Here is an 18,592-nt window from a genome sequence, read left to right as displayed (position 1 = left end):
GGCTTGACCAGTGATAGTGGAGAGCATCTTTGTGAGAAATATTAAAGAAGATTCATATTTTTGCAGGGGTAGATTATGAGGCATGATGGATGACAGTTTTAATGGGTATGGGTTTAGTTCTCCAAAATTAAGGGTTAGAACCAAAGATTCATTTCATGTTAACCTCGAGTTCCATCCCTTAGCATGGCGATGTGCTCTCCAAACAAGGCACACGAAAGCTGATTTGCAATCATTGCTGATTTTTGTTGTATTAACATTTCCACCAGAGCCAACTTCAATTATCAATGTGAAGTCACTGAGCACAGAGTAGGGAAGAGGTACACAGAATCAGCTTTTAGGAGCAGTTACTAGCTGGATCCAGCATACCACTCTATCCACGATGATGATGGCATCGATTTCCTCTGTCCAGGCCTCCCTCACCTCACTGGCAGCCTGAGAATCTGTGAAGTTACTTTACAAATTATTTATTTATTTACAAAAGAGTATTTATGGCTCAGTCTCTGTGGCTACATATTACACTTGCTTTACAAAAATCATAAATATTAAAATCAGAGAGAAAGTCCTATTAATGCACTACACTAAAGGGTAATCAAATCATTATATTATGCTGTTTGATTATGAGGTGGCCAGGGCATTTTATCAATGAGAAAATTGAGGCAGAGAATGCCCCATGATAGCCAAGGAGTCAAAGACCCATCTCCTGATAGTCAGCCTGGGGCATTTTTTACTTTCTCACATTGTCTTTAGTTACTTGATGACTTGATTATAAATTCTTTTAAACACACGATTTTCTTTTAATATGTACATTTTAATAGGACAGCAAGACAAGCAATCACCCTCTTTAAAGTGCAGCAGCTAACAGCTGGTTGGAGCAGGAGGCTTTTCGAGCCCCAGGCACAAGTCACTCCATGCCCCAGGAGTGCTGATGATTCAAGGGAGATGGGAGAACCAGAGGAGAGAGGAGGAGGGTAGCAAAGGCTTGGTTGGAGCATCCTGGGAGCATCTATCTAGAGGGGACTTTGGGACTTTTGTTTCCAGCAGACTGGCCAGTCAGGTACTCTGGGATGCCCGTACATTAAAAAACAACTAGAAAAAAATAATGATTCTGGCTTTTCTGTTCTCACAGGAAGTAGGGAATATCGTCAAGTGTAAAAAAAAAAAAAACCACAAACAAAACAAAATTGAAATTAAAAATACCTAAAACGAACCATAAAAACCCTCCCACAACCTGAAATCCCATAACCCACAGAAGGGATTCTCATTCAGAAGGTGGTATCCCCCCAAGAGCAGGTGCACTATCACCATTGCAGGTGGAGACAGGCCTTAGGCACAGGGCACCTCACAGACCTGACCCAGAAGCTATGGTTACGCCTGAGGATACAGGGCCACAGGAGTGTGTCTGGAGCAGTAGCACCTTCTGAATCCTGGAAAGCAAAGCAAACTTTTCTTGGAGGAAAACATTTTCAAGTGAATCCCTCAGATCTTTCACAGATTCAGATCAAATACATGTAAGAGTTTAGATGCATAGAAAAAAACATCTCTACAAAGACGACTTTTAGATGAAAAACAAACTTGTTAACAATGGAAGCCAGAATATGTTGGAATAATAACTTTAAAATGCTAGGAGAGAATTACTGCCAACCTAGACTTTCAAGACTGGAGTTGAAATAAAGACATGTTCTGATAAACAGAAAATGGTGAGAGTTTACCCCGAGAAAACCTGCAGTAAGGGGACTTTTAAACCACGTGATTTGTACTTCAGGAACAGAAAATGATAATCCCTGCAAACTGTCTGAGATGCAAAGTATAACTTCTATAACCTATGAACACATCTACAACTAAATAAACCAACACAGAGAATCTTTTTTAAAAGGAAAGAAAGAAGAAAGTCTTTCACCTGGACATGCTTGGAACCCTTTAAGAATTATCCGCTTTTGGCCCGGCGCGGTGGTTCAGGCCTGTAATCCCAGAACTCTGGGAGGCCGAGGTGGACGGATCACGAGATCAGGAGATCGAGACCATCCTGGCTAACACGGTGAAATCCCGTCTTTACAAAAAAAAAAAAAAAAATAGCCGGGCGTGGTGGCGGGCGCCTGTAACCCCAGCTACATGGGAGGCTGAGGCCAGAGAATGGTATGAACCCAGGAGGGGGAGCTTGCAGTGAACTGAGATAGCACCACTGCACTCCAGCCTGGGCGACAGAGCAAGACTCCGTCTCAAAAAGAAGAAGAAGAAGAAAAAAGAATTATTTGCTTTCTACCTCCATCTTAGGAGATGACCCAGAGAAAAAGTCCAATCAGAGAAGTGGGGCGGGGTCCATGGCTTGTGGTTTACTACGCAGTTCTTTTTAACTGGACAGACTAGTTGAAAACCTCAACATATTTGATTTGGGCCTGACCAAAAACCACAGGATTATTCAATGCTGTTCCTACTCATTTGGTTTTCGGTTTGTGGTTTGCTCTTCATTGGCTGTTCCTTCCAAGAAGGCAGTTTTTTAACAAGAGAGTGACTAATGAGAAGAAAAAGATGAATGAGATTTTTCTTAAGAATGAAATAGGGCCAAGAAATGTCTAATTTGCAAGTCTTTACTTAAAGAATCCTTGTGCTTAAAACATTTCATTATAGAGCAATAGTTTTCAGTTGGGCTGATTTTACCTGCTAGGGGACACTTGGCAATGTCTGGTGACATTTTTGGGGGTCACAGGTGGAGGTGGGGGATGCATCTAGATGCTAGATACTTGCGTCTAGTATATAGAGAGCAGGGATGTGGCTTAACATTTTACAAAGCACAGGACAGCCCCCACAATAAATAGTTATTCAGAACATTAATGGTGCCAAGGTTGAGAAGAGGAACAAAAATAAATTCTCCTCTGCCCTGGAAGACAGAGGATTTGGCAGTAAACAGATTATTTTAAGATATTTAAAACCACTACAAGGACAAACCTTGGTAATGCATCTTCAAGATCTTCATGTTTGTTGCATTTGGCTATATATCCAGAGACAGCCTTATTGCCTGTTCTTTAACTAAGATTTCCTCTTGAAAGCACCAGATATAGCGAGCTCAATATAATGTTAGCAACTCTTGCGTTTAAGCTAGTTTTACTCTGTTTGGGAAGGAAAAAGTGAAGAGGAGAAAAAACAAGCTAGATGAGGTACTCCTTGAGGCCTTTCTCCTTAGCTAGCTGATCACTGAAAGGATGTGCCAAATTCTTTCTTCCACTGGTGCATTGGGGCTCTAGTTTGGGTCTTGCAATAATGGGCAAGTGCGTGGGAGTGAGGGGATGTGGTTGAGGCTGGACAGACTAGCTATTGTAGAAAGTGTACTAATGTTTTGCTCTGGGCTTCAAGCTGGGCTTCTTCTTGTATTAGTGGCATATTCTCTGTCTACAACAAAAGTGTCCAGCAGACAATGGTGCTAAGGTCTCTTAGATGTGAATGAAAGAGATGAGATGGTGAACAGCCCAGTTGGATAGATCATATGTCATTGATAAGCTGGAAAAATTCACCGAGGGTCTGTCTGTTCTTCCTTTGGGAAGAGCTATGCTGCAGAAGGACCATCCAAATGAATAGGGAGGCTCAGAGTGTCTGGCACGGAGTCAGCTACGATGGGGCGGTGCCACTTCCCCATGTGGGAGGGCTACACCTAACTTTAGCTTCTCATAGGATTCCCTTATGTAATCCAACTTCCCACATGATTTCCAGATGTGAAAGCTGGCATGCCTGGAAAACTCCCTGCATAGCTGGTGCACAACTCAGACTGCTTGACACCTGAGCCTTGACCCCCAGATCCCCACATAAGAAGGTATTTTCATGTTTGTGGTTTAAAAAAAGAAAGGAAAAAGAAAAAATAGGATATAACAGGGTCGGGGCCCTTCCTGGAACACTAAGCCACTGTATGCATAGTAGCATCTTGACTCTTGCATACCTCTTGCTGGAACTGAAACTGAGGGCTAAGTTGATTAAGTTTGCCAAATTTAACTTGTCTTGCTTGCTTTTAACAGCTTACTTATCACTTATCTTAAAACTCCCATTAGCAGACAAGTAGGGTGGCACACACCTGTAGTCCCAGCACCTTAGGAAGCCAAATCAGGAGAATCGCTTGAGGCCAGGAGTTCGAGACCAGCCTGGGCAACATAGCGAGAACTTCGTCTCTACAAAAAAATTTAAAAATTAGCCATGCATATTGGTTGGTGCCTGTAGTCCCAGCTACTCCAGAGGCTGAGGTGGAAGGATGGCTTGAGCCTAGGAGTTTGATCCTGCAGTGAGCTGTGATGGAGTCATTGCACTCCAGCCTGGGTGATAGAGTGAGACCTTGTCTCAAAATCCTCCCCCCGCCTACCAAGAAACCAACAACAAAAAGCTCCCACTTGCAAATCACTTAGCCAAACAATACATAACTAAACTCCCACTAGCATCCTTATAGATAACATCTCTAACTGGGGCACTATAGTAATGTTGCTTAAATTGTTTTCCAGGAACTAGGGGGCAGCTCTTGTCCAGTTCAAGCTGTTGAGACCACTGACCCTTTAACTGGGCCTGCTCCAGTGCCCAAAGAGTGATCTTTTGATGTCAGAGGGCCAAAAGCTGCAACCTCAGATTATGCTGACACTGCCATTTTGTGCATACGTGTCCTATGAAGAACCATGTAGCTTAATTTGCACAGAAACCCCCATTGCCTCACTTTTCCTACTTGCCAATCACCTTTCCCCATGCTTTAGAAGACCCTGCTTTCTATTTCATAAGTACTCCCAAACCCTCTTTTCAAAGAGATGAATTTTGATTCGTTCTCTTGTATCTTTGTATGGTGGCCTTGTGAAGGAAATTGTTTTCTCTTTTGCAAAACCCGTCACCACAGTGACTGGCTTGCTATGAACAAGCAGAATGAAGCTGGCCAGTAACAGAATTACAAACATGAATGTTGAAATCTTCTTATACTCATATCGTGTGCCATTGTGGTATTTGTCCTCACCTACTCCCCATGTATAGGATGAAAGTTCAATTCGGTTACTTAAACTCTCTGGAAGTCATGTTAAGGTAAATGTTTAACAATTACTTATTTTCACAAATAAAATGAACATGAGCTACATACACAGTGCAATGGAAAGCAGACTCGTGCTTTGTATGTTACTAATAATTCACAAATACTAAACATGGCTACAGGTAAGTGAAGGAGGCAACTAGTTTTACGCTGTGTTTTGCTGGGGATCTCAGGGCCCTACCATTAAAGTTTCCATCTGCCAAGGTACTGTCTGCCCCTGCTAAATGATTAGTGCACCATCAGTGTTTACAAACAATGTTGTGGGGGTATTACTTAAAAAACAAACAAGCAAACAAACAAACAAAAAACATTGTTTGGGAGAGGAAGAAAAGCTGGAGGAATAAATTCTCCCTTGCTGACGTATCAACAAGTAGGAGCATTGATTTTGAGAGACTGAATATACAGAGGGACAATGGCCATACCATACATAAAAAGAGAACTCTGACCCACAGCTGCAGCAATGAGTCCAGGAAGCCAAGCCAGTACCTCTGTAGCAATCAGCAATCAAATGGTCAAAACTTACTCAATAACTGCCAGCTTCCCTGATTTCTGCTCCCACTTCTAATTTAAGGCCAAGCAGAGAGAGCCAAATATGCCCTCCTAACCAATCATATAGGATGCCTGCTTCTACTGGGCCAGTCTCCAGATTCCTAGGCCAACAGCTTCCAATCAGGGCATACCTGATACCTTTCCTTTTTCCACTATAAAGCTTTCTCATGCTTCTGCCTGCTGGCGAGTCTCTCTCACATGCAAGTGATGGTGGCTGACATACTACAGCGAGCTCTAAATAAATAGCCTTTTCTTGTTGTCATTTGAGTGATATTCATTTATTTCCTCAATTTTTGTTTTCTACATAGTTACTAATGAGATGTTAGAGAATATGATCCTGAGGGGATGAGACATGAGACAGCTAAATCTGGCTGTATAGAGGTGGTCAAAAAGAATGGAACCTTGTTTTGGTTGCAAAGATGCCTGAACTCATGGTTGGGGGGTATCTGTGGTTGTGAGATAGGGAGAGAGGAGGAGAAGAGAAACTGAGTAGTATATACAGACTATTTTACAATATTGCCCAGAGGCAGTGCTATTACAAATAAGAATCTTTAATTTATAATTTTTTGACCAGCATATATAAACTCTTTTGACACAAGATGTCTCATTTGACTTTCACAAATGTCTCATTTGACTAGCCCCTTCGTGGGGTGGTTAAAGTAGTTATTTTAATCCCAATTTTGAATAAAGTGTTATCCCTGGTTGAAGAGACCAGCTAAGAGCAGTAGGGCACCTGCACAGAGTCAGCAAAGGGGGTTCACAGCAGGGCGTGCATGATGAGGGGCCCACACGTCCAGCATCTTAACTCTGCTTTGCTCACCCCCTGTGCTACTCCCAGCATTACCACAGTCCTGTTCTCATCATCTTATTCCTGCAAACAGGACCCCACAGAGCCTCATACCTTGACGTGTGGAGCAAATGACGATTAGTTCCTGGCTTGCATCTCCAGATCGTCTTACTGGAATCAAAAGTTCCCCAATGTCCTCTTCTATTTTGTATTCTGCCTCTGGAATATAAACTGTTGATTCTAGAAAAGACAACAGAAGACTTTTCACCAATATTTAGATTTGATTGGTGATATTTGAACACACTTGAGCAGAAATGCACAAAGTCTTTGACCCTTATATTTTCCAACAAGATTAACTGCATTAAATGTAGTGAGAATGGGAAACATTATTTATTATTGAGTGGAGTTGGAGAGGCGGTGGAATTGGGTTTAGGAGACCTCTTTTGAAAGGTTAAAAAGAATAGCCAGCATTAAAAAGGAAAACAAAAATCCTGCAGCAATTTCATGTCTTATTTTTCTTCTGAGATCAAAGTTTAAGTCTTCTAAATGGAGATCACATATTTCTGTCCTTGCTTTACTTTTACTGTTTGTTTTAAAATATTTTAACAATGAAGTAATTGAATTCATTAATGAAGAAAACTGTTTTCATGCTTCATTCAACAAACTGCTTATTTAATATTTATTAAGCAGACACTGTGCTGGTCATTTAATAGGCTGAGAAAAATAAACTACAGGTCCTTCCCTCAGTTTTAAAGATCATATTACTGCTGAAATTTACTGAGTTGTGTATCTGTGCACACACGTTTGTGTGTGTGTGTGTGCATACACCTAGACATCATCGAAACATTCACTGAAATATCCATATGAATATTGGTCATGTCTTGTTGATGGGATTATGTGTACTATTTTGGCGGGGAAAGATTTTAGATGTTTTCTTAGGCTTTTTATTAACCATGCATTGTGCAATTAAAATATAGGTGTTTGTTTACAAATAAAATTTTAGAGGAGGTTGTTCCAACTCATAGTGTGAAGTGGATAACTGCAGTAACTATCTATGAAACCACATTTTATTTCCTTAGTTCTTTTCCTTATGTTATATATACACCTAGATTCTTCCTTTTAGTGATGCAAGCTAAAAGGGAAGAGATTGTAGGCAATCATATATATATATATATACGTATTTTTTTGAAACAGGGTCTTGCTCTGTCACCCAGGCTGGAGGAGGGCAATTTTGTGATCTCAGCTCACTGAAACCTTTGCCTCCTGGGTTCAAGTAATTCTCATGCCTCAGCCTCTTGAGTAGCTGGGATTACAGGCATGCGCTACCAGGTCTGGCTAAATTTTGTATTTTTAGTTGAGACGGGGTTTCACCACATTGGCCAGGCTGGTCTCGAACTCCTGGACTCAAGTGATCTGTCTGTCTCAGCCTCCCAAAGTGCTGGGATTACAAGAATGAGCCACTGCACCTAGCTGGCAATCACCATTTTTTTTTTTTTCATTTTGGAACTATTACTAAACGATAATTCAGAATTCAATGTTAAATTATCTAGCTATTATATATTAATTTTTTTCTTCTTTACTTTCCTGCCTACATTAGCTTCAACAGATACAAGTATTAACCTCCAGGAAGACACTGGCCCTGAGGCACAGGGAGAAAAGACCAGTGATAGTTTTCTTTCCTCCATTTTACCTGTATGGTAGTCTACTATCTTGACATCTTTCAATTCAAAACATTGGTATCATGGAAGAAGCTAAAAGTAAATTAAAGTTATCAATGTCGTATGAAAAAAATTGATACAGTAGGACTAAATTATTCAGTCATGCCCTCTGTTTTTTCCAATCTGGAAAGCCTGTTTCTATCTGCTCTTCTAATCAAAATCCCATTTATTTTTCAAGATTCAGCTCAAACCCTGCCTCTTTCGTGAGCCTTAATTACTTGGGACCATGATGACCTATAGTCTTCTCCTTGAACTCTTAGTGTTTCTCCCATGTGTCTTACATTTACTTCATAACTGATTCATATATCGAAGTGTTGTTCTCAACAAAACTGGTCTGATACTTTGTTCATTAGGTGGTGGGGGCAGTGTTTTCTACTTCTTTTGTATCTGCCAAAGTGCAGAGCATATGAACACTACTTCTCAAATTATGTTTTAAGAAAACATAGAGATTTTAAAAGACATTCCTTGGAGATGATGAAAAAAAAATCCACAGTTCAAACTAACAAAACTAAACTAAACTAAATCGGTTTCCTTATAGGAGAGCTTCTCAGAATCTTAAATATGCTAACATGAATTATGATGCCTCAAAAGAGGGATGAAGTTTGAAATAGTTCCTAGACTTGTTTGACCATGGGAAGCTTTCCATCCCCTGTAGATATCTCTTACACTAATGTTCTCTTATGTAGTTCAAAGCATGCTAATGTAGGGATTCTTCACTGAGTCTTGTGGAACTTAAGGCCTGCTCCCTGGTTGTAAGCTACGCACTTCCAGGTGCTACATGACCTCTTTTAACTACTGTGTGTAATCAATGTACTTAATTAAAATTCAAAGATGAATACTAATCCCCCCCTTTAGGGAATATCCTTCTACTTCCAAAAAAGGGGCAGCAAGCAGTATGATTACTGCTTAGATTTTTTTTTTCCTTTTAATTTATTTGGGGAGATATTTGCTGAAAGAATGAATGCATAAAATGAACCAAAGAATTCAAGGACATTATGTACAATAATAACAGAACTTCAGGGAACACATGTTGAAACAAATGAGTTGGCTCCAGGAGCCACATCTAGGACAATGGATATCTAAGTTCTCATTTAATCTGGCTGTGAAAAGATGGTGGCCCTGGAATGAGCCCTGAGGATTAGCCATCTGGGAGCAGAGCTGTTTGGTACCTATGGTGTGTAGAAAGCCTGCAGTAAGATCTTGTATATATATTACAGGAATGCTGGTACAGATCCTCTGTATTTTAATCCTCCTGTATTCTCTTTCAAAAATCCTGAGAGCAAATGAAAAATTATTGTCTATAAAGTAGTTTACTTCACTTTAAATCCTAAATGGATATGAACACATCTAGTGGCTTACAGAGCCTGAGGGAAGTATGAATGCTGGAAATGGAGCCAAGAACCTGTACTGGTTAATAAAGCAAATCAATCAGTATCACATACCATCTCCAGGGTCCACAATTTCAACCGTTGCCATTTCTGGAAACTCCAGTACAGCCATGAGAGGTTCCGACAGAATGATCTGGAAGGTCTCTGAAGTCTCATATTCATTGTCAGGTATGATTCTCACCCTCCATGTGGCTGTAGTCTGTCCAGGATGGAATTGGACCTGTTTATTGGTCTTCCATTTGAAATCTTTGTCTCTTTTTGCAGTTTCATCTTTGGTACCAATGCCTGAATAAAAACAAAAAAACCTATAAATATAAAGTCAAGTGACTAAAGGCATAGTCTCCTTTCAAAGTGGTTTCTATTGTTAACAAAAGTAAATAACATAGACATTGTTTCTTTTAATGCTCCCAAAAGACACCTGTAAATGATCTTTCTTGGCTAAGAGAGTATAAGTAAGCAGAATTGAATAGAATTGAGAAGAAAACACAGAAGGGGGATTGACAGAAAGAAGAGAACAGAGAACAGTCTTATTTAACTTATTTATTCTAGCACATGCTTATTGAGATCCTCTGATGTGCCAAACTCTACCAGATGCTGGGGATTCAGAGATGAATTAAAAATTGTCCCAGCCCCCAGAAAGTTCATAGTCTCAAGAGAAAGATAGTAGAATATGAGCTCTATGGAGGTAGAGATCTTTGACCATTGTGTTCACTGATGAATTCCTGGGAATTAGGACAGTACAAGGCATGTAGTAGGTATTCAATAAAAAAATTTTGAGTGAATATTTTGTATCTGATAATTTCAATTTCTGCAGTCTTTGGAAGAATGACCCCAAAGGTTGTTTTCTCTTGCTGATTCTTGCTCATGATGGCTTGTTTCCTCATATGTTTAGTGATTTTTTGATTGTAAGAGAATGCTTAGGAATTTTACAGGCAATTAGTGCAATGTTGGTGAAAATGGAGAGAGGCAAGAGATTTGAGCTCTGTTAGAAAATAGTAATTAGTAACTTACTGAAGATACTAAACAACAACAACAACAACAAAATAGTGTTAAAATACCCAATGTGAGATACAATGATGAAAGATGCTATCCCATCAAGACTAAACAGACCTTCCTCTTAACCCAAAGTGTTCAAGCAGCATTCTAATATTGTTTGGTCTTGATTTTAACATACCAAGAAAACAATACCCCTGCCTCACCACTGTAGGTCTCATTATAAGGGTTAGTTACATTCTGCAGTTGTGTGGATGTGTGAAATCAAATATGGTAACCTGACACCAGCTCTGGTGAAAACTTGATATAAAATAAGATTAATAGCCCCTCATGCAATTCCTTGGCCTCATTCTCAAATAATCTGAAACCTTGTAAAAGATATACGAAGCTATAGAGCCTGAAAATAATTTCAAAGGTAGGATAGCTCATGTTACCTTTGCAAATCTGCTGAAGAAAGCCTGCATTAATATCAATTTTGTGACCGAGAGTGAATGTACAGTATTTTAGAAGAGCCTCCTTTGGCCACATGTTGGAAGTGGAGAACATAAAGAAGAGTGAATGGTGTCCTCAGCCAAAGCTTAGGTAGAGCTAAGTGGCGCCGCTATAGGAATGAAGCAGGCACATGGCGATTTACTTAATGTTTGGTGATCATTGTCTCTGTGTGAAGTGCTGAGGATGTCACACAGAATTAGGCACAGCCACCACTACCCTCAAGAGGTTTTCAATTTTGGAAGAGGCAAACAGATAAACAGGTGATTTTAATTGTGTTTGATGAGTGCCACGGAATGGTATTTATCACTTATTGAGCATTGGCGGTATGCCAAGAACCGTGCTAGATTGATTTATAATCATTATTACAAATTCCCCTCAAACACATCATGAGGTGGATAATTTACTTACACGTAAGGAAACTGAACTCTTTTGAAAGTCATAAAAAAGAGTAAGTGACAGAGCAGGAAGTCAAACTCTACCATTTTGTTTCTTTTTTCTTCTGGATCTTGTGGTTCGACTATTAGCCTGGGGTGGAGTAAGCAGGGGCATCAGGAGGAGTTTCTGGATTGTCTGAGTGAGATGCTTTAGAAGTTCCTGTCTGTGATGTTGAGTAGTATTGTAATTTTAAAGAGTATTTACCAAACAAAAGGGCTGGCTGTAGTTTACTTAACAACAAATATTGGTGACTACCCTATGCCCCATGCTGTTCTTGAGGTTGGACATAACCCAAGATGTAGTCCCTGACCTTATAAAGCTGAAATCTACTTGGGAAGACAAATAGACACACGATCCATGCCAATTATGGTAAGTGCTATGAAGAACCATACAGCAGTGCATGGAGATAGAATATGGCAGGGGTGCTGCTTTGGACAGGGTGGCCAGAAGGATTTTCAAAGGGTTCAGTTAGGGCAAACATTCAAATGGTTCTGAGCAGATGAAATTTTTTTTCTTGGGTCAAAATATAAAAATGCTTCTTGACATTTTAACCCAAACTCACAAGAAGGCCTTGAGATAAAGAACTGTGAAAGTAGGGCCTGACAAGAGGAGGGAGGCATATTTCAGCCGACATTCCTGGCAGCGAGTTCTACCATGTGTTGATGTAGTAACCTGGAATGTAGGCCGAGGCTGAGGGCCACCCAGAAATCAGGGTGCTCTTTGGCTGACCCCTTCTCCTAGAACAGTCCTATTTTAGGAGCTCTGCGCCTGGAGTGGAGACTAGGGAAAGTCTGCCTTTTCTTGATTGCTTGTTTTCTCCCCAGCTCATTTCTTCCCTGGCTTCTCTCCAACAGTTTTGATATACTGCCTGAGCTCTGGGGTCCTGCATGTTGGGGAAACGCAATGCTTATTTGTAAAATGAAGACAATATACCCCTATCTGTCTTCTTAATAGATTATGTAAATAAAGGCAAAATGATCTCTGAAAGTTCTGGCAGCTAAAGATGTTATGAAAATGCAATGCCTTATGAGAACAACTACTGTTAATTATTAATGATGATAATGAGATATATTATGCAGGCACTATGTATGTGTTTACTCCAAGAAGACATATTTCTGTACTAGGTCCTTGTAGAACATAAAGAAATTCGACATGTTACATGTCTTCAAGGAATTTATAACCTACTAGCAAGGTTAAAACAATTATACATAATCAAAAGAAATATATAGAACTAAACACAGTAATGGATCATGTACTCATAAATAATTTTTCAAAAGAAATAGCTAGAACTAAGGCTACAAATATATGCTTAAAACAATTTTGAAGGAAATTGAGTGACTTGAAGATTGTGGGATGGCTATGAAGTGTCTTAATTTTCCTGGGTACTGGTGAGTTATAAAAGAGAGAAAGATGTAACTTACTAGAAAGAGAAAAACAGGGAAAGGATGATAAAAATTGATATATATCTAAGCCCCATAACTCACATGGAGCAAAAACCACAGCATAATTTCACAGACACTTTTTTAGAGATTTCTCCAAACAAGTTATTTATTCTCTTTCAATATACTTTCTTATAATTAGGTTTAGTCCTAGATTTCATGTTTCCATGACATTTTACCAACAACCAATCCAAAGTTACTTACTGATAAATGACGTTTCTCCAAGGTATCCTCTGCGTGTAAGAGTCACTTCTAAGAAAGTGGAATCTTCATCCACAATATAGTACTCTTTCTCCAAACAAATCCAAGCCCAGTTTAGATGGAAAGGTTGATTTGTTAGTTTATTTCCTCCTGTAATTGATAGGGACGAAGGAAAAGTCAGCTGGAGTATTTGATGGCAAAAGTCAATGATCAAGGTGTGCATTTTGCTTCTGAAACCAGGGGTTTCAAAACATACTCTTGTTTTATTTTATTTTATTTTTTTGGTGGAGAGAGGAAATGTTCTTTGCTTTGCTAGAGGATATCATGAGTGTCATCTTAACCCCTATACCTCCTGCTTAATCTAGAGGGAACCAGATGCCTCCTGTTCCCAAAGGGTCTTGTGCATCAGGGTTCCAAAGAGCCAGAGCTTGGTAGTTTTAAATTCAGGTCATACTCAACACCTCTATCCTTTTCTTCCTGCCTGTCTTGTTCACTTCCACTCTCTCTGCCTCCTCAATTTTTTCTCTGCCCTTAACTTACTCGTTGGTATTATTTGAGCATCCATTTGATCTCATATTAGTCTGGAAGTTCCTTGAAGGCAATACCGACATTATATTTACTTATTTTATCACTTTCAGGACATAGTATGATGCATTGAACCTATACACTCTAATGTTTAAAAACTACCCATGAAGAGGACAATAGACAAGGTATATAAGAGCTGTATCTTATTTCCTCTTGTCCACACCAAGTCACTGGCCTCTTTCTGAAAGATCAACCCAGCCCCTTACTGTGGCTGTGTAAGATTTGTGTATTGGTAGCAAGAGAAGGTCTCCCTCATCTGTGGAGTGGTTGCTGCAAATAATCACCTGTGAAAAGATGTTGAAGTAGAAATCTTTATGACTGAGTTTCAAATATGATAGATACCAGATACCAAAGTGACTGTGTATGAACTCTATCAAATAGAGCTTTACTAACCAGTTCCACAGTTACTGGACCCCTTAATCAGATCAAGCATATCAAAATGGGGCAGCGTGTGGACAAGAAAAAGAATTTGTGAAGAGAATACTTTAGAAAAAGCTGATGCTGTGGTGGAAATCCCTATTATCACTAAAAAGGGTATGGGTATGAGATAGGGCTACAGCCTTGACCTCCAGCCTACAGGGCTTCAGGGAACCTCCTGGAGACCTTGACATCTCCTTCTACAGTTGGAGTCTATGTGACTTACTCATTTCCAAAAAAGATTAGCAGGGTAAAGGAGTGAGTGGAGAGCGCTGCATTGGGAAGCAATAGAGTAGCTGTGAAGAGCAGGACAAAGAAAGCAGGTGTATGGACTAGAGGTGGGTCATCTGTCTAATAGGGCCAGTTAAGGAGGCAACAGGATTTCCGCAGAAAGGAAGCTGGGAGCCAACCACCAGATTCCCATGGGTTGCACAGGTGGTAAGAGACAAGGAGGCTCCAAAGATAGGAATCTTCAAGGAACCCATGAAAACACTAAGTAAAGAAGGGGTCCCCCTTTAAAGAGCTGCCACCCAGGGACCTCCAAGAGCAGATGGCAGTGATACTCTCTATACTAGACTGTGCTCTGCCTACCTTATCTCCTGTCTCTCTAGAGTCAACCTTGAAAGAGCAAGGCCTTGGTAGTAAGCGAGGGGAACCATGAGCATGGAAAGAGGGAAGCTGGCCTCAGACCTCCTTCACACTGCAGGTTCTGATTTATAGTTGCAAAGAAGGATCAGTAGAAAACAAGCACTGAGGTTTAATCCTGCTTGGGCTTACAGGAACTCACTGATGTGTAACTGCAAGATAAATGCATATGTTGATTTTCATGTTTACTCTCTGTAATTTTCTCTCTCTTTAAAAAATAACATTATTGATACTATTGTGGATATTCTGATAAATACAGAAAAATATAAGACAAATAAGACAAATAAACATGCCCCAAATCCTACTGCTATTTTTTAAAAAACCATATTGTTTACAGTTAAAAACACTTTAATTTTTCATGTATGTAGTCCTTTAGATTTTGAAATCCTGTGTCTTGGCAGTAGTTTATATTTACTTTTTTTTGCATCTTTTTCAAAGTTCTTTTATATACTGTCACATGTTTTATTTTACAAACCCATTACAGAGTATGGCAAATATTAGTCTCAATTTATAACTGGACAAACAGTTTCAGGAGGATGAGGCAATTTGATCAGGTTCCCACAGGTGAGTGGTGAGGCCAGTTTTGCAGTCTGCTACTCCAGTGCTCTGTCTTTGACTCTGAGCTGCCATTCCTGTGGGTTAGGGATCAATGCAATGCAAACACTTCAAAAGCAAAGTAGGAAAAATTGATTGTAGATCAGACCCTCTGAATAAAAACATGCACAGTGAGAAGGGTTTAACAATTAGAGACAGAAATATTTCCAGATTCCAAACAGCTAATTTGTAGTCTTGTGATGAAGAGCATAGGCTCCTGAGTCACATGGGCCCAGGTTCGAGGCCTGCCACTTATGAGCCATTTGATCATGAGCAAATTATGGGTCTTCAGTTTCTTCATCAGTAAATGTGATAATAGCATTATGTGCTCGATCGGATTGTTGTGAGAATCAAAGAAAATAATGCTACCAAATACCCAGCACAAATGAGGTGCTCAATAAACGTGGGTTCTAATCATCATAGTTTTAAAACAGCAGAGGATTGATTTACGCCAGGCTATATTGCTTCTTTTGACTTTGCTTTCACTACTGACTGGTTAATACATCTTTTAAAAAGTGGCTAGTTTCATCGGAACAGCCTGTGTTAGAACTTGGAACTCTTCTTTTATTATAACATTTTTCTTTTTAAAGTACTTTCCTGTCACATTTCATATTCCTTTGCAATCTGCCTATATTTTGCCTGCCCCCAAACCAAACAACACTATTGTTACATTTTGTTGAAATTTTAGTATGCCTTGAGCAAGTTAAGAAAATATGAAAGCATCATCCTCTTCAAGCATGAGCTCCTTAGTCACTGTAACCTGATGTCACTGGCTAATCAATGCTTTCTGTGACCACATGCTTGCTATTAGGCACCATATCAATTCACTTCCTAGAGAAATGAGAAATATAAACATTATCTGGGATAAATAAGAAATATTCTGTGTTTCAAAACATTTAAGGGGAACCTACTTTAAACCAAGTATGTTAGGAGAAAGAGGCTGGTAGGAATTGTTTCTAGTTCTAGATGAATCCAAGAAGGTGAAGACCATCTACAGATGTTTTCTCTATTAAAGCTCTATTTATTAATATTCCTTAATAACATTAACCTTAGAAATATAGAAATTAATAGCTAAGGAACAACTCAAAGGGGTTTTGGCCTAAAGATACCAGTGGCTTAAATGTAGTAAGTACGTGTATTGGCCGGAAAAAAGACTGTCTATCAGAAGTCAAACTAATTAATGGTGATGCTAGAGCAGAAGAGAGTTTTCATTAAAGTATTTTCTCTTTCCCCTTCTCTATAAAGCAACACAAATCAGAGATAAATGGCTCCCTGATGTATTGGTCGTATCCTACAAATTGATCCCAAATACCAACTTCTTGCTCTCTGCTAAAAATGTTATTTTATTCCAATTAAATGCAAATTTGTGCCAAAGACAATATCACTTGATTCTGGGGCTGGCTTAGTTCCTAATGCTTAAATCTTGAAGGAGCTACCATTGCAATTGCCGGTTTACTACAGAAATAAACATCCGGAAAAGTTGTGTTATTGTAATGCTGTATTTATTTATTTATTTATTTAGACAGAGTCTTGCTCTGTCACCCAGGCTGGAGTGCAGTAATGCTGTCTCAGCTCACTGCAACCTCCACCTCCCAGGTTCAAGTGATTCTTCTGCCTCAGCCTCCTGAATAACTGAGATTACAGGCAAACATTACCACGCCTGGCTAATTCTAAATAGTAGAGATAATATTTATACATTTTTATTTCCGTAATGTGGGCATTGACCTTCAGGATTCTCTAATCCAACTAGAAAATAAGACGTGTATATGAAACTGTTAAATTACAACACAAGGGCAATATGATTGTGGATAGAAATGAATGGAGCAAAATAAGTAGAAAGGAAGACTTCCTGGGATGACTGGGCTAGGAGAGATGGGTAGAATTCTCTCTGCAGAGAAGGAGGGGCCATTTTAATATGAAGGGAGAAGAAGGTAGACTTAAGGGAAGCAGAGTGAAGGAAACTTACACAGGGCATGGTACGTTCTTGAAAATTTGTAACAGTATTCTTCAGTAAAATGTACTGTTTCTAAGGCATGACAAGACCACTTCAGAATAGATTCAGGAAGATTTCTGATTGTTAAAATACTTAACATGCATTTACCACAAAAAGAGTAATTCTGGTAACCTAAAAACATTTCAGGCACCCTTTCAGTTTGTTTGGCTTGATAACTAATAAAAAATGTGTTAATGCACTCCAGAATTCTCTTGTAGATCTAAGTTATAGTCTAGGTTTCTGAAGGATGATTGATGAAAAGTTATAATTAATTAATTAAATCATCCATTCAGTTATTCCAGCAATATTTATTGAATATCTGTTATATGCTATTGACTCTTCTAAGTGTTGAAGATAGAACAGTGAAATCAAAAAAATCCTTGTTCTTGTGTAGCTTACTTTCCAGTGGGCCAATAAGCAAAAAATGTATAATATAGTTGATGGTGAAAGTGCTATGCAAAAATCAGGATAGTTGGATAAAGCATAACTGGGAGAATCAGAAGGTGATATTTTATATAGAGTGGTTAGAAAAGGCTTTTCTAAAGGAGTAGTATTTGATTAGAGAATGGGAGAAAGAATATTTCAGTCAGCGGGAAAACAAACACAACAATAAATATTTCCATATTTTGAAACTAATCAATATTCTGTCATGACCAAAGGCTACTTGGTCTCCATTCACTTCTGGTGCCCTTTTTATTCCTATGAATCAGTACCTATTAATCAGTACTTAGGAAGGTGGACTGGCTTTTTCTGACCAGTAGTATTCATTAGGGCCATTTAGGTCACATGATTTTGTTTTGTAACTATTCTGTAGCTTTTGAACTCCCTGTCCATAATTGGAGGATTTAGGATTTGATGAGTCCCATCTCCTATAGCAGGCATGTCCAATTTTTTGGCTTCCCTGGGCCACATTGGAAGAAGAAGAATTATCTTAGGTCACACATAAAATACACTACACTAACGATAGTTGATGAGCTAAAAAAATGACCAAAAAACCTCACGTTTTAAGAAATTTTACGAATTTGTGTTGGACCACATTCAAATCCATCCTGGACTGCATGTAGCCCATAGGCCATGAGTTGGACAAGCTTGATCTACTGGAAAGAATTAGAAAATATCATTATGCAGCCTCTCTTACAGCTACGGCATAAGCTTGTCACTTAGGCTCTGCCAATGTAGCTTGAGACTGATTTAAAAGTGTACAATATGAGGAGGCTGCAGGTCAACTGCATAGAGCCCATATTGGTGAGGGTGGCAGTGGAGGCACTTGGTTTTCATGGACATTGGGAGCAGAGATCTAGTGTCCAGGGACAACTGT

At 39.3% G+C, this 18,592-nt stretch overlaps 1 protein-coding gene across 1 annotated transcript in view; it reads right to left on the bottom strand.

Moving 5' to 3' along the window:
* FREM3 (FRAS1 related extracellular matrix 3) overlaps nt 1–18,592 on the bottom strand; it is a 99,475-nt gene that overhangs the window by 28,549 nt on the left and 52,334 nt on the right. Inside the window, exons 3-5 of the mRNA XM_023226030.1 lie at nt 13,044–13,190; nt 9,535–9,765; nt 6,489–6,614 (exon numbers count right to left, since the gene is read on the bottom strand). Coding sequence (XP_023081798.1) covers nt 6,489–6,614; nt 9,535–9,765; nt 13,044–13,190 — 504 coding nt within the window. The remainder of the gene's footprint in view (nt 1–6,488; nt 6,615–9,534; nt 9,766–13,043; nt 13,191–18,592) is intronic.

This window comes from Piliocolobus tephrosceles, chromosome 3, assembly GCF_002776525.5.
Source record: "Piliocolobus tephrosceles isolate RC106 chromosome 3, ASM277652v3, whole genome shotgun sequence".
Lineage (NCBI taxonomy): Eukaryota > Metazoa > Chordata > Mammalia > Primates > Cercopithecidae > Piliocolobus > Piliocolobus tephrosceles.
Note: the sequence above shows the minus strand (reverse complement) of the source record. Positions and strands in the feature narration are given on the sequence as shown.